Source organism: Cylas formicarius, unplaced genomic scaffold (assembly GCF_029955315.1).
Source record: "Cylas formicarius isolate icCylForm1 unplaced genomic scaffold, icCylForm1.1 PGA_scaffold_12__32_contigs__length_19106922, whole genome shotgun sequence".
In the NCBI taxonomy this organism is placed as follows: Eukaryota; Metazoa; Arthropoda; class Insecta; order Coleoptera; family Brentidae; genus Cylas; species Cylas formicarius.
In genome coordinates, this window is record NW_026844225.1 from 17,475,849 (window position 1) to 17,493,070 (window position 17,222).

Here is a 17,222-nt window from a genome sequence, read left to right on the forward strand (position 1 = left end):
GCTTGTATAACTAACACTAACGCTGTTTAAGCTGAATGGAGCTTCGTCGCTTATAACTGTATAATCTGTTACTTATTTTTTTTATTTAAAAAATGATATTAAGAAATCAAAAATTGGGAATTCCGTCGAAATAATTTCCAAAATTACTTAGCGCCGGCGTCCGAGTTCTGAAGTTCGACGACCGAGCATCGCCGAACTCGAAGACCTCATAAATAAACCTTCCACCCCGTTGAAACCGTCAGGCCCCAAAGGGCACGCCCCTAGCATAATAGACGTACAGGAGAACTACTCCTCAGTCGAAGGTAAATCCACTGACATTATTAATAATTATTTGGCACAAACGTTCCGAAAATATCGAAATTTCGATTGTTCTAAATTTATTTTGACAATTTTTTAATGTTGCTGTTTACGTTTGTCGCTGCCAAAAACCGCAATCCCGAAAATTACGCAATTCTCTGCCTACTTAAAATAATTTTCGTTCCACAAAAAAAGTAGCGAGGAATGCCGGTTGCGCAATTTTTTTTTCTATCCCGATTTAAATTTTAGCGTCCCGAAGGCACCGTCTGGAATATATTCGGTTTATATTTAGATCTTCGGATCTGATATCGGACGATACTGTTTTAAATAACATTCCTCAAGTTATATGAGCCCCAGACAGCAAATGCTAGCAGAGTTAATAAATATTAGTAATATTTTTGTGACTTCTTTCATTTTCCACATTTTCATTATTGTTCAGTCTGTGTTATTATAAGCATCTACCTATATGCGGAAAATATCGAAATGTTAAAAATATACAATATCAAATGTCTGTTTGAAGGGCAACGAGGTACGTTATTAGGGAAACAATTTTTTAAAAGTAAATCGGCCATCGGAAATTATTTTCGAGTTATTGAAGTGACCAGCAAGGGGTTTAATTGTTATCTTGAATTTTAAAACTAGGTTTCTACAAAAATTTCCAATGCGTAGTTACAGAAAATACTTTCTGAAAAGAGAGAAAAAATCTTTTTTTTTGTTTAATGCTTTTTGCTCTACCTTAGTAAGGAAAGTGGTGGTCGGTTTCATATTATTGTCTTAAATAAATGTTCATATCTCCAAAAAGGCTTAACGCGTTTTAGTAAATTTGGAATCCTTAAAGAGGGCTATAACTGACGTGTTTCCATAAACAATTTAGCGATATCAGTTATATCATTAGATAGTCGGATAGGCCCGATGACAAAGTGAAAACGGTCTCTCAACATCTTTGCTCCAACCTAAAATATGAATAAAAATAAATAAAAAACTAATTAAATGTTGAATAATTTATTAATTAATTAAATAATATATAATAAATAATATTAATAATAATAAATTAATTAATTATGAATTATTGAATATAAAATATTTTTTGAAATAACCAGTTTTGTTTTTGTTCCTAACGTGTCGATTTCCTCTAGGCACTAGATTACGATGAGTAGACAATTTTAGTGCACTAAATTTGTAACAAATTAAAACTAATTAAAACGGTAGGCAATCAAGAGACTTTGACAAGCATCAAATAATGACATGAAAGATGAGAGTGTTTGGTCAGATAAAAACAAAATTTGGTTTCATGGCCATTTTGATAATTATAATTTAATTATTTCATTTTTTACATGATTTTTCACATTTTACTAGTAAAATAATATAATTGGTTACTGACCAAGTTACTGATTAAGCGTACTAATACTAAATATTTGAAAACAGCTAAGCATATCAAAGCTAAGTCGTTTGGTGCCTTTCGAAGGAATTGTAAAAGAAATGATTACATTTTATTTTTATTTTAAATATCAACTGACATCATAAATAATAAATTAGACATTAATAATAACCCCTAAAATGGAATTTTTTCTCAAAATCTCTTTTTTAGAGTTATTGTTTTGTGATTATGTCAGAAGAATCCACCTGGTGGCAAAGTAAGCACTCACACCCCAGCAGTGAACAAAAAAGATTTGAATCTGATTAACAATAGAATTTTTTTAGAAACCGACTTTAAAGATAAGAATTAGGCCCCCTGGTGGCTATTTGAAAAACTCGAACAGAATTTCCAGAATTTTCTTTTGTTGGACCATCTGTTTCCCTAATACCGTTTCTAGTCGCCCTTAATGGGACGACCGGTTTATAAATATTTATTATACACACGTGAAATATTATAGACATTAAAAGTCATAATTAAAATACCAAATTAGTAGCTAGGAAGTGAGAACAGACGCTTAAGATATTAAAAAAAAAACAACTTAATGGATATGCATATTTTTATTTGGTTAAAAATCTTTTCAGATCAAACCGCATATATTACAATACAAGTCGAAGGCGATCCGCCCCCCACTTTTAAATTCTATAAGGTAATATTAAAGCAACCGCGAAAATCGAAAATTAACACGCTCGTACCTTGCAGGGTGTTACAGAAATTATTGAAGGTGGTCGATTTAAATTTTTGACAGACGGCGAAACCAATTTGATCACCCTCTGTATAAGGAAAGTAAAACCGAACGATGAGGGTCAATATAAAGTGGTGGTTTCTAACGTACACGGTGAAGATAAGGCAGAGATGATGTTGTACGTAGCTGGTAAGCAAACTGACACGGACTAATTGCCAAAAAATATTTCAAATTATTAATAAACAAATACATTTTAAGGTGCCGGTGGCGTTGACTTCCGTTCAATGCTGATGAAAAGAAAATATGCGAAGTGGGACAAAGACAAAGAGGACCCCGATTGGGGCGACTTAAAAGAAGTCGAAAAACCGATACCGCAACTCAAAAAGGTCGAAAAGGTAAGATCTATGCAATTTTCGATAGTTTTATTAAAATCTTACAATTATCTCCATTGGTTTTGCATCTTTTTTGATTTTAACTTTCCCAACTCGTTCGTTGACTGATGATTTCCTGGCGCTGGTTTTTGATTTTTGAGTTTCTAGTTCTTCGCGGGGTATCTACGAGGCATTGTTTTATTTTGTTCTTGTTTTGTTTCACTTCGAATTTTGATGGAGGTGAATATTGGGCGACTTTTTCAGGAAATATGTTTTTGTACTAACGCCCGGATAAGCTTTCCGCGAATACACGGGGTAAATCAGATTATAACAGCAAGTAATTTTTCAAAATGAAAAAAAATGCAATAAAAATTTTTCAAAAATAAAAACCGTTTGTAACGGTTCTTGTTGTTTTAAGCCGAATCATCCCGAGTTTCACAATAATAAAAATTTTGCATTTGGATAAAAAAAATTATAATCAAATATAACCAATGCCTATAGCTAAAAGCGCAATTAATCGTTTATTCGAATTTATTACTGTTGCAGTGCAGATTAAAAATTAGGCGCTTTTCTTTTGCTGACATCTACTGCGAATGGCCATTGCTGAAGAAATCCGAGGTTCTTAAATCTTTTTTCCGCATGCTACAGCACCGTAAAGCACAGACAGGGTGTGCGTTGCCTAAATACCAAAAGAAACTATAAAGCCTTTCCAAAAAAACCATTTTCAAACGTTACCGCGTAACAGCACACTCTGTAGAAGCGTTACAATTATAATCCTAACGCAAACAATTCGATTGCCTAGCGATGCTTATAAAATCATGCACAAATAAATATCAAATCCACGTTAGTCATAGGCAAAGTTGTAGTAAAATGAATGTCTGTAGGGGGGGGTGTTGTGCTGAGTTGTAGTTTTGTTTCTAGCCGCCCATATCGATGAGAAGGCCTTCTTTAGCGGAGTTAATTCCTGATTGGCCGATTTTACACCATTTCGAAAGGAGAGAGGTTGGACGACAGACAGTTCATCAAGTTTAAATGTTTTCTATGTGTCCGTTATGCACGTTGGAATGACACTTTATCGCTACCCCTTCCCAAACAATCCCCCGTATAACTTCGGCGACGCACTAATAGTCCTCACATAGATGTTGTCTCGATGCATCGGATTCGATTTTGTACCGGTCGTCGTGCCTACATTTTTTTTTTGATTTTTGAATTTTCCCGACGTATACCATGTACATATATATAATTTTTTTCGCAGTTTTTTGACGACAGCGGCCGTTTTTGAACGCACTTCTGTGAATATTTTGTGGATGTACAACGATTTTCTAGCCGTCGAACCGATTGTATCGTTAATTTTTCCCTGTTTTAGAAAGCGGAATCATTTTTGAAACCCTTAGTCGACCAATACGCGAAAGAAGGAAAAGACAAAAAAGTGGTATTCGAAGCCGGATTTTCGAAGCCGAATTGCAAACCGAAATGGCTTTTCCGAAAAGACGTAAGTCGAAACTACATTCGTCTAAATCGTCCATAAACCATAATCTTTTAGGAATTATTCCAAGGCGCCAAGTACAAATTCAAAAACGAAAACGACATTTACCAACTCATCATTTCCAACCCCAAAGTGGAAGATTCGGGGAAATACACCATCGAAATCGGTGGTGTACACTGTACTGCTTTCCTTAACGTAGACGAACCCGATCCGTGTTACACTTTTACCAAACCTTTGAAAAAGAAGCACGACGGATATACGGAACATGAAGTGGAGCTCGCCTGTACAGTGAGCAATAGTTTGGCGATAGTCGGTTGGTATAAAGGAACGACCAAATTAGAAGACAACGACAAATTTAGTATTTCAAAAGACTTGAGCGGTGTTTGTCGTCTGACGATTAAAAACTGTACGTTCGACGATGCCGGCGAATATAGTTGCAAACTGGAAAAACAAAACGACAAAACCCAAACCACCGTCGCCATCGTAGAATACCCCTACAAGTTCGTCAAAGTGTTGAAACATCAACAACATGTTGAAAAAGAGAACATCACCTTCCTTTGCGAGCTGAACGACGCCGGTGGCGAAGTGAAATGGTTCAAAGGCGATCAAGAAATCAAACCGGATAAAAGATTAGTAATCAGCAAAGACGGAAGAAAGAGGAAATTGGTGATCAAAGACGCGAAAGTGACCGACGCCGGGATGTATTCCTGCGTGAGCAACGCCGATAAAACCGAAGCGGAATTAGTCGTCAATTACCTCAACCGTTTTAATAAAAAACTCAAAGATACCATCGGAATTGAACGAGAACGACTCGTGCTCGATATCGAGCTGCAAGATCAAACCGCTCCTGCCGAATGGTTCTTCAACGGTGAACCCATCGTGCCCTCGGAAAGGGTCGAGATAAAAAATCTCGGCGGCGGTAAACACCAGCTGATCTTCAACAAACTGGACATGGCCGATAACGGCGAGATTAAATGTGAATCCGGTAAAATGGAATCCACTATGAAATTGACGGTAAATAAAGGAGAAAGTGCACCCGTCATCGACTTCCCGTCTACCTTCGAGGCACCCGCTAACCAACCCATAATCATGGAGGTCCCGTACAAAAGTAAGTGCGAATCCATTTTCAAAAATACATCAATTACCGACAACAATACAATAAAATAACAGTAAAATTAAAGTTAAAACATCTCAGATGCCAAATGAATTATTATATATATTCATCATCTGATGTTTACGGTCACATTATTTAGAGTCTGTTGGGACGTTGCAGCGAAATTAATTTTTTCGAAGTTCAAAATTAATTCCACATTTAATCAAGGTTTTCTGTTATGTGCTCATTGTGATATTTTCAAATTTACAAAGATTAAATAAGCAACATCTCGGTTATTTCGAATGGGACACCCTGTATTTTTTGCTCTATTCCATTGACCTAAGCCCGGTAGATACGACGCAACTTCTACATTTTTCTGCATGTATTTTTTCACTTAAATATTGCAATATGTCTACTGTCAAGCTGCAAGAAATTTGTCAGATAAAATTAGCAGCTAATTTTTCCCAAACCTGTGCGTGCAAAGTTATAGGTACAACCCCTAAGGAAAATGTAAATAAAATCGAAATCACCAAGACGCCTCTTAAAAAGATATCGCACAAAAGTGAAAAAAACCAACAACTCCAGAGCCTTCTATAAACAGAACGCTTATTCCATCATAGCAAGTCTAGTAATTGCAGATGACAGATTGGACTCCCAAATATACGATTACAAAAAGAGCCACAATAGAACTTAAAAGAATTAGGCTATTTAACACTAACAAATACTAAACTGTACGGTTTATCTTATAAAAATTTAAAAACTATCCTTTCAAAACAAAATTTCACCAAAACAATCAAACACATATTGCTCGAAAAAATTCCATCGTGTCTACCATCACAAAATTACCAGTTAAAATACGTCCATTTCAACAGCAATTTTTAGCTGATATAAAATATATGTAGAAATTGCATCGTATCTACCGGGTGCAATAAAGCATTTCATTTTTTTTCATTAAGTGTGTTCTTCTATTATTATTAAATATGGTTGAAAACTCATAAAAAAGTCTAGTCAACTAGCCAATAACACACACGAACGCAGCAAAATGCGCGGTTTCATCCATACCATATTGAATTATTGGCAATTTTCCGCAACTTTTTCAATAAACACAATTAATAATAAAAATATATAAGTATATAGAAAATCACATGTAGTACAAATTGCTGCGAATCAAATTACATATTTTAAATAAATATTCGTCAAATCAAATAAAATGAAATATCTGAAAAAGTAAGGAATTTAGATATATTATTTTATTTATTTTATTTTTTAAATTTGTACAGCTATAACAGGCACCCTATATCGTTTATTTTGAAAATCTCACATTAAGTTCATACCAGAACCTTTGGTTAAGTATGGTAAAAATTTTGAGTTTTGGGGTGGCCATGTTGATTAACACAAGCCCCTCATATATATATAAAATAATGTAAAGCTCTTTCTTTGACTCATCAGATGATAAGATAGAACAGGCCATTTAAAAATATATAAAATTTAGCAATATACTATTGCTTTACTTACCCTGTATATGAGTTTTATTATGAATCTTCTAATGGCAATTTTCTATAGTTCAAGGTACAAGGCAGACCCAGCTAGAGGCGAAACTTATAAAGGATGGAAAAATCCTCCCTTTGAAAGACGTCGACGTAATAATAGCCGAAGACAAGGTCACCTTCAAAATCAAAAAACCCAGCCGAGACCAGTCCGGTCCGTACCAGATCAAATTGTCAAACGGCCAAGGAGAAGACGTGAAAGATGTAAAAATTATTATGCAAGATGTGCCGGCACCGCCCGAAGATGTAGACGTAAAAGAAATCTTTCAGACACATTGCAAGGTGTCCTGGAAACCACCAAAAGATGACGGCGGTTCGCCTTTGTTGCAATATGTCGTCGAAAGACAGGACCTCAGCTTGAAAGGTATAATATATATATATATATATATATATATATATATATATATATATATATATATATATATATATATATATATATATATATATATATATATATATATATATATATATATATATATATATATATATTGAGTCACGGATGGAAAAATGTGATGACACTATATTCCGGGATATCATCCGTTCGCTCGTTGAACTCCGACTGGAATCCTGCAGACGTTTCGCCAAAATCTCACTTGGCATCTTCAATGCTCGCGCTCCGTGTGTGTGTGTGTGTTCGAAGTGTTTTCGGAGCGCGAGCATTGAAGATGCCAAGTGAGATTTTGGCGAAACGTCTGCAGGATTCCAGTCGGATGCAGGATTTGCAGGATTCCAGTCGGATGCAGGATTTGCAGGATTCCAGTCGGAGTTCAACGAGCGAACGGATGATATCCCGGAGTATAGTGTCATCATATATATATATATATATATATATATATATATATATATATATATATATATATATATATATATATATATATATATATATATATATATATATATATATATATATATATATATATATATATATATATGTATATATATACCATTTATATATACCACATATATTTCTTCTTAGCTTTGACCAGTTTTGCCATTTTCCATTGAAAATAACATTATATTTAAATCGCTGTGGGCTACAAGTTTGGCAATAAATGAAGTAGAATCTTACGCACCATTTTTTTAGCGGGTTGGGACAATGTTGGCGAAGTGAAACCGAACCAACCTACCGTGTTTAAAGTAGAAGGCCTTACGCCCAAAAAACAATACAAATTTAGGATTAGGGCTGTTAATAAGTTAGGCTCTAGTGAGCCCGCCTTATTTGCTAAGCCCGTACTCGCTAAGGATCCTTGGGGTAAGAATATCGCATTTATAAAACCCACACTTTTCACTACTTTAGAAACGTTTTAGACGAACCAAGCAAGCCGAACGACGTCCAAGTCGTCGACTGGGACAAGGACCACGCCGATTTAAAATGGTCTCCGCCGGAAAATGATGGAGGGGCACCTATTACCAGCTACATAATTGAATACAAGGATAAATTTGGTAAAGAGTGGGCAAAAGGTATCGAGGTCCCAGGCGAACAACTAAGTGGAACCGTACCGGGGTTGAAAGAAAACAGCCAGTACGAATTTCGTGTTAGGGCCGTGAACAAAGCCGGACCTGGTGAGCCTAGTGATGCCACCAAACCGATCATCGCCAAATGCAGATTCGTTAAGCCGTTTATTATCGGCGACGACTTGAAGAGCATCATCATTAAGAAAGGGCAGATTATTAAATATGATATCAAATTTGGTGGAGAACCTGAACCGGCGGTTCAATGGTTCTTAGATCAGAAAGAAGTCAAAGCCGATCTGGAGGAAAGAGTTACCCTCGACTTGTACGAGAAAAACACCATCTTGACGGTCCGAAGGGCCACCAGAGCCGACAGCGGTAAATACAGACTGGTGCTTACCAACAGTTCCGGCACGTGCGAGGGCGTTGCCGAAGTGATCGTCCTCGACAAACCTACCCCACCAAAGGGACCCTTAGAACCGGAAGAAATCAGAGCGGATCACGTGACAGTTAAATGGCAAAAACCCGAAGACCTGGGAGGAACCGATCTAACCGGTTACGTTTTGGAAAAAATGGACATGGACACTGGCAGATGGGTATCCGCCGGAGAAGTAGGTCCGGGAGATACAAAGTTCACGTTCAAAAATTTAACCCCCAAGAAAAAATACAAGTTCAGGGTAAGAGCGAAGAATAAGGAAGGCGAATCGGAACCTTTGGAGACCACCGATTTCATCTTGGCCAAAAATCCGTACGACGAACCGGGCGCGCCTGGTAAACCGGAAATTGTTGATTATGACAACAAGAGCGTTTCGCTGAAATGGGCCAAACCGGAAAACGACGGCGGACGTCCGATTACCCACTACACGATAGAAATGAAGGACAAGTTTTCGCCCGATTGGAAAGAAGTTTCGAAAACGTCAGACAATAATCCGGAAGCGAAGGTAGAAGGTCTCAAAGAGAATCAAGTTTATCAATTTCGTGTGCGCGCCCATAACAAGGCGGGACCCAGTGTTCCATCCGAAGCTACCGACAATCACCTCTGCAAGCACAGGAACTGTAAGAATTTTTCGTTTGACTTAACCATTATTAATTGGATTTTTTTCTGCGACTCTACCCCGGAATTTCGACTAATTTACTTACTTATTTAATTTTTTTTTAAAACAGAGAACCCTCGAATACACAGTGCTTACGTTTGTTTCCATATTTTTGATTTTGTTTGATTCCAGGTATTTATTTAGTAAAACTGTACATATTTTTATTGTATATATATTTTCTGGAATTGTGACGTTTCTACCATATTGTACAGATACCCCTATATACGAAGTGTTCCAAAATTAGTGCACGTTCTAAGGATTTTCCAGACTTGCGCACGCTACATCATAATTATTTTAAACTACATTTGGAACGCCCTGTATATATTACCGGCGTTGTAAACATTTCGAGCGCAACTAACACCGGATTAATTTTACAGTAAAACCGCGTATTGACAGAGAAACGTTTAAGTCGGTCACGATTAAGGCCGGAAGGACCCATAAATGGGCGGTCGATTTTATGGGCGAACCGCCACCGGAAGTTAAGTGGGTTTGGCGTGATAACATCCCGCTCACGAACACGGAAAGGATTAAAATCGAAAACAGCGAATATCACACGGACTTCACTTTGCTCAATGCGGTGAGGAAAGATACCGGAAAATACACTTTGATAGTGGAAAATTGTAACGGCAAAGACCAAGAAACTGTCGAACTGACGGTTCTTAGTAAACCGGACGCGCCGAAAGGTCCGCTTGTAGTTAGCGACGTCACTGCGGAAAAAGCCAAAGTCAGCTGGAAAAAGCCGGAAGATGACGGCGGAAGTCCCATCAAGGAATACGAAATTGAAAAAATGGATGTGGCTACGGGAAAATGGGTGCGTTGTGGTAGAGTTCCCGCTGATAAATTATCACCCGACGGTAAAGGGGAGTTTGAAGTAACCGGCCTGAATCCCGGTTCGGAATATAAATTTAGAGTAACGGCAGTGAACGATGAAGGCGATTCGGAACCCCTGGTCGCAGACAGACCGATTCTGGCTAAAAATCCATTTGGTAAGTAAAGTCGTTGACCGATTAGTTTATAGGAGTGGACGTTAATTGTATTATTGTAGACGAACCAGGTAAACCGGGTGTGCCCGAAATCGTAGACTACGACAACAAAGGTGTTAATTTGAAATGGACACCTCCGGCTAATGATGGCGGTGCTCCGATCGAGAAATACATAATCGAAAAGAAGGATCGTTACAAACCCGATTGGGAGAAAGCAATTGAAGTACCTGGAGATCAGTTGGAAGCCCGGGTAGAAGATTTGAAAGAACGCGGTGAATATCAGTTCCGCGTTAAGGCAGTCAACAAAGCCGGACCTGGTCAACCATCTGACGCTTCCCAAATGCAAATTATTAAACACCGAGCACGTAAGTATAACCAGTTACGACACAATTTTTCTTAGCTTTTTGTATTGAAGTATTCTTATTTTCTGCTTCATTAAGGCTGGTTTTTTCATCATAGTGTCTTTAGTAGTAATGAGAACAAAATTACAATATCCTAAATTTCCAAAAAACTGTAGTTTTGATTCGATTCGATTGTTATTGCGATGTTAACAAAATTCGATAATAGTGAAACCGAGAATTGACCGAACGAATCTGAAACCCATCATCGTCCGTGCTGGCAAACCCATCAAATATGATATCGACGTCAGAGGTGAACCTCCACCGACGTGCACATGGATTCACGCGGATACGGAACTTAAATCGGAAGGAAATGTCGAAATTATTAACGTCGACTATAACACCAAGTTAAACATCACCAATTCCATACGGAAAAATACCGGAGTGTACAGAATAAAAGCTGTTAACGAACATGGTTCCGACGAAGCGGAAGTTGAAGTCACGGTACTGTGTAAGTATACTAACAGTAGAGTAGTTGCTATAATTTTAAAGGCAATTTCTGGGACTTCTATTATACATTTAAACACGATATATTTATTTTATGATTAAAAATTGTTTTGTATATTATAAGTGGGGATCACTTTCAGCGTCGCCTTCTAAGCCCAAGGGTCCGCTTAAAGTATCCGATGTAACCAAAAGCGGATGCAAACTTAAATGGGACAAACCGGAAGATGACGGTGGAAAGCCCGTCACCGGTTACGTCGTCGAAAAACTGGATAAACAAACGGGGAGATGGGTTCCCGTGGGACGTACGGGACCCAACGACACGGAAATGGACGTTAAAGGTCTCCAAGAGGGACACGAATACGACTTCCGGGTGAAAGCGGTTAATGACGAAGGCGAATCGGATCCCCTCGATTCTGAGGGAACGATCGTCGCCAAGAATCCGTACGACATACCCGGTAAGCCTGGAACTCCGGAAATTACCGACTGGGATGCCGATCGTGTCGACTTGAAATGGACGGCCCCAAAAAGCACCGGAGGTGCGCCCATTACCGGTTATGTAATAGAAAAGAAAGAGAAATTCTCCACTTCTTGGGATGAGATTCTTACCACAGACGTAAGTAAAGTGCTGGTGTTGGTAATACTTAATTTTGCAACCTTTAACTTCTGCGCAAAAGGTTTCGAAATTTACAGGACAAAATCGTACCGAAGATCTTAATAAAAAAATAAATAAATAAAAAAAAGCACATCTAGAACTTCAAATATTTTATGCTATCCTAGTATCCTAGAACCGCGTTCAATAATAAAGTGTCTAAATTAATCAATATCTTTTATGTTACTAAAAACTAGTCAATAAAATTTCAATTTGTCCACAGTAAAATCACTCAAAATCGAAATTTTCCAAAAATCTTAAATACATTTTTGATTAATATTCCGTAGACATGAATTGACGATCAAAATTAAGAATTTATTTCTCTTATGATATTTTAGTTGAAAATTTCCATTTATCCACAGTAAAATCACTGAAAATCAAAATTTCTCAAAAATCTTAAATACATTTTTGTAGACATGAATTACTATCAAAATGAAGAATTTATTTCTCTTATGATATTATAGTTGAAAATTTAAAGTAATTTTTATATTATACATGGAACTCCTTGTATAGTGTTCTTCCAAAAATAAGAACAATCATTTAGAGCTATATACATGGTTATATTATATATAAAACGCCCCCTAGATGGAGCAATGAGTTTTTAAATTTTGCTACCAAGAAGTTTTTATACTAAAAAAATACTTTTTACTTAAAAAAATATATATTATTTAAGAGTTCAAGCTGCGATGCGAGAGTATCCGAAATGAAATAGAGAAACCTATCAGTTTCCCGTAAAGTGCTTGATTTTGGATCAATTTGCTAACTCTTGCAAAAATCTTCGAACTTTACAGGGCAAACTCATTAATTAAAGGGTTCGTCTATTTTATTTTATTAAAAATATGTTTTTCCCAAAAACCTATAACACCTTTTTTATTTATTATGCCGTAGATACGAAGTATTCAAAATTAGAAATTTCTTTAAGTTGAAATTATTTTTATTTTATACATGAAACCCACTGTACATTCTTCGATTCTCTCGAAACAATAATTTTTTATTTTCTAATGAATTTACATTTTTTAAAAGTTCGAATTACCTATAATTTAAGTATAATAAAATAAAGTTGGACTATAGCAAGAGAAAAAGGGGTTAATATAAATCAAGAAATTTTAACAATAATTTAAATTAATATACAGGGTTACGTTAGGAATAAAACAAGCTCCTTTAAATTACTTTATTTTTAAAGATGAAGTACTAAGTTTTAAATTTTGTTACCAAAGTGTGCTTAAATAAGTCCACTTCCTATTTCTAGTAGGATATCGGAAATATAAACTCATATAAAGGTCGCTTCTTTAATAAAATTTTATACTTATGCTCTTGGTAGTTTCTACATAGCGAAGGACCTTTAAAAAATTAATTTACATTTTTAAGAGTCCAAGCTGCGAAGCGAGGGTACCCGGATTGAAAGAGGGCAATACGTACCAGTTTCGGGTAAGGGCAGTGAACAAAGCTGGTCCCGGTGAACCGTCGGAACCAACTGGACAACACGTCGCTAAACCAAGACACCGTACGTCACATTTATAATCACAATATCTTATTATAAACACCGTTTTTCTTCCAGTACGACCTCTCATTAACCGAGAAAAACTCCACACTGTCAAAGTTCGTGCAGGGCAACTGGTCAAATTCGACGTCGACGTCAAAGGCGAACCTCCACCGAAATGCACCTGGAGCTTTGCCAATAAACCTTTGGAAAATGGCCCTAATGTTAAGATCGAAAATGAAGATTACAACACCAAGATCACTCTATCTGATACCAAACGAAAAGACACCGGCACCTACACGATCCGTGCCGAAAACGAATCGGGATTCGACGAAGCACCCGTCGAGGTTATCATACTGGACAAACCTGGAAAACCGGAAGGACCGCTGGAAGTCAGCGACGTCCACAAAGAAGGGTGCAAATTAAAATGGAACAAACCCAAAGACGATGGCGGACTGCCAATTACAGGCTACGTGGTGGAGAAACAAGACACCCAAACTGGACGATGGGTTCCGGCAGGGTTCGTGGACGCCGACAAGACCGATCACGAAATAACCGGCCTGGAGCCGAACAAAAAATACAATTTCCGCGTGAAAGCTGTAAACGAAGAAGGGGAGTCGGAACCGTTGGAAACAGATACCGCCACCCTGGCTAAGAATCCTTACGACGTTTCGTCGCCACCTGGAATGCCCGAAATCGTCGATTGGGATGAACATTCGGTTAAACTTAAATGGGACAAACCAGTTAGAGACGGAGGTGCGCCGATAACGGGCTACGTTATCGAGGCGATGGATAAATTCGGAGGACAGTTCGTTAAAGTTGCCGAAGTCGGGCCTCAATGCACCGGAACGGTACCAAAATTAGAAGAAGGAAATCAATACAAGTTCAGGATAAGAGCCCTTAATAAGGCGGGTCAATCGGAACCTTCCGAACAAACAAATTGGCATACGGCCAAAGCGCGATTCTGTAAGTACTGTAAGAGTTTTTTAAATATAAAACAAACAACGGTTTTGTTTCCAGTGAAACCACTTATCGACCGGACAAATTTGAAGCCGCTAACGGTTAAGGCTGGTTTATCGATCAGCTTGGACGTCAACATTCAAGGCGAGCCGCCGCCGACCGTTACTTGGCTGTACGACGGCAAAGAAATCGCTTCGTCTGAAGAGATTCGCATCGATAACATCGATTACAATACGAAATTCTTCATTCTTCGTTCGAAGAGGGCTCAATCTGGCAAATATACCATCATCGCGAAGAACTCGGAAGGAGAAGACCAAGCGGATGTTGAGATTTCCATTTTAGGCAAACCGTCGGCTCCTAAAGGTCCTCTCGATGTCTCTGACGTCACCAAACACGGTTGCAAGCTGAAATGGAAAAAACCAGATGACGACGGTGGTACTCCAATCGATCATTACGAAATTGAAAAACTCGATCCATTAACTGGACAGTGGATAACGTGTGGTAGAAGTACCGAACCAGAAGCTAACATTGTAGGGCTCCAAGAAGGAAAGCCGTACAAATTTAGAGTTAAAGCTGTGAACAAGGAAGGCGAATCTGAACCGCTCGAGACTGAAAAATCAATAATTGCGAAGAATCCATTCGGTATGTGACAGTTGATACGATCAATTTTAAATCCGATTATCATTACGGTATTTACAGATGAACCCAGTAAACCGGGTAGACCAGATCTCAAAGATTGGGACAAAGATTTCGTCGAACTTAGTTGGAAAGCTCCGGTCAGTGATGGCGGAGCACCTATCGAAAAATACATCATCCAAATGCACGACAAAGCTGGTAGGGGTTGGGTCGATGCTGCCACTGTCCCCGGCGACAGAACTAACGGGCGTGTAGATAACGTTGAAGAAGGACACGAATACGAATTCAGAATCGTCGCTGTGAACAAAGCCGGCCCCAGCGAACCTAGCGATCCATCCAAACCCGTAATAGCCAAACCCAGATTCTGTGAGTAACTTTCGATGCCATAACTATCACTATATTTATGGTTGTCATATCATACCTTTCCTTCAGCACATTCAGCTGTGAACTACGTCTTCTTTCATTTATCAGGATTTCTATCACATCTAATCAATTCGCCTATAATTTCCCATCATACGCCAAACTATTTTAATGCAACTTTTTAAGGCAAAAAAATGTTATTCTCAGTTGAAATTTTCTTGCATCATCTGGCAATTCCTTTTAACTGATCTTTGCGCATCATTTCTTATATCAATTTAAATCTGTATTACTAGTTTAAGACGCCTTGGAAAATAGTCGAATGTGCGAGACAATGTTTTCATTGCAGTGGCACCCAAAATCGATCGCAGGAATCTTCAGAAGAAGGTACTTAGACCTGGCCAATTGCTTCGACTTGAAGCTGATGTTAAAGGCGAACCACCACCGACTGTGACGTGGACTCTGAAAGAACAAACGTTAAGAAACAACGACAGAATTAAAATCGATAACGAAGATTACCACACTAGTTTTGTATTGCAGAAAGTTCAACGTACCGATACTGGTATTTACACGGTAACTGCCCGAAATGATTCGGGTGTTGATACGGTCGACGTTGAGCTTTTGGTGGTCAGTAAACCATCGAAACCTAAAGGTCCCTTAAAGGTGTCTGACGTTACTGCGGATGGATGTAAACTGAAATGGGAACCGCCAGAAGATGATGGTGGTGAACCGGTAACTGGATACGTGGTGGAAAGAATGGACGTAGAAACAGGCAGATGGGTTCCAGTAACCACGACCAAAACGCCTGAAGCCGACGTTACGGGATTAAACGAGGGAAAAGACTATCAATTCCGAGTCAAGGCCATCAATTCTGAAGGCGAATCGGAGCCTTTGGTGACCGACGAACCCACGACGGCGAAAAATCCCTACACGGAACCAGACTCGCCGGGTAAACCCGAACTCAAAGACTGGAATAAAGATCATGCTGATCTTAAATGGACACCGCCTAAAAACGACGGTGGTGCTCCAATCGAGAAATACATTATCGAGAAAAAAGATCCGGTTACCGGAAAATGGCATAAGGCCGTTGAGGTACCCGCCAACAAAACCGAAGCGAGAGTACCCGATTTACAAGAAGGTCAAAAGTATCAATTCCGCGTTAAAGCGGTAAACAAAGGAGGTGAAAGCAAACCGTCACCACCATCGGAAACAATTACCGCCAAAGATCGATTTGTCCCGCCAAAGATCGACCGCAGTACTCTGAAAGATTTAACAGTTAAAGCCGGCCAGCATATTAGGCTTGACGTGAAGGTTTCCGGCGAACCACCGCCGACTAAAACATGGTTCCTTAACAAAGCTCGTATTGAAAATCGAGACGACATTAATATCGATTTGGAAGACTACAGGACCAAACTTGTAATCGCGGTTGCCAAACGTGAACACACCGGCACGCTCGTCCTCAAAGCTGAAAATAACTCCGGCAGAGACGAGGCTAGCATCGAAATCAAAGTGCTCGACAAACCGGGCAAACCCGAAGGTCCCCTTAGGATCAGTGACGTTCATAACGAAGGGTGCGCCCTTAAATGGAACGCCCCGCTGGACGATGGGGGTGTTCCTATCGAGTACTACCAAGTTGAAAAACTGGACACGTCTACTGGTCGATGGGTGTCTGCCGGGCGTGCTAAAGAACCCAAAATTGAACTGAACAATTTAGAACCTGGTCAGGAATATAAATTCCGAGTAGCCGCGGTCAATGCCGAAGGTGAATCCGAACCGCTGGAATCCGAACAAACGATTGTTGCTAAGAATCCATTTGGTAAGTTATCGCATGCTTCTCGTTTGCTCCTATAACAATTAAAAATAATTACTTCCA

At 38.6% G+C, this 17,222-nt stretch overlaps 1 protein-coding gene across 11 annotated transcripts in view; it reads left to right on the plus strand.

Moving 5' to 3' along the window:
- LOC132708548 (twitchin) overlaps positions 1–17,222 on the plus strand; it is a 45,007-nt gene that overhangs the window by 9,937 nt on the left and 17,848 nt on the right. For all 11 annotated transcript variants that reach the window (XM_060680907.1, XM_060680898.1, XM_060680899.1 and 8 more), the window contains 18 exons: positions 152–302; positions 2,296–2,360; positions 2,414–2,585; positions 2,655–2,791; positions 4,134–4,259; positions 4,311–5,361; positions 6,910–7,257; positions 7,978–8,145; positions 8,202–9,401; positions 9,817–10,425; positions 10,485–10,787; positions 10,990–11,271; positions 11,408–11,880; positions 13,285–13,420; positions 13,475–14,362; positions 14,417–14,998; positions 15,056–15,358; positions 15,699–17,165. In XM_060680907.1, coding sequence (XP_060536890.1) covers positions 152–302; positions 2,296–2,360; positions 2,414–2,585; positions 2,655–2,791; positions 4,134–4,259; positions 4,311–5,361; positions 6,910–7,257; positions 7,978–8,145; positions 8,202–9,401; positions 9,817–10,425; positions 10,485–10,787; positions 10,990–11,271; positions 11,408–11,880; positions 13,285–13,420; positions 13,475–14,362; positions 14,417–14,998; positions 15,056–15,358; positions 15,699–17,165 — 8,461 coding nt within the window. The remainder of the gene's footprint in view (positions 1–151; positions 303–2,295; positions 2,361–2,413; positions 2,586–2,654; positions 2,792–4,133; positions 4,260–4,310; positions 5,362–6,909; positions 7,258–7,977; positions 8,146–8,201; positions 9,402–9,816; positions 10,426–10,484; positions 10,788–10,989; positions 11,272–11,407; positions 11,881–13,284; positions 13,421–13,474; positions 14,363–14,416; positions 14,999–15,055; positions 15,359–15,698; positions 17,166–17,222) is intronic.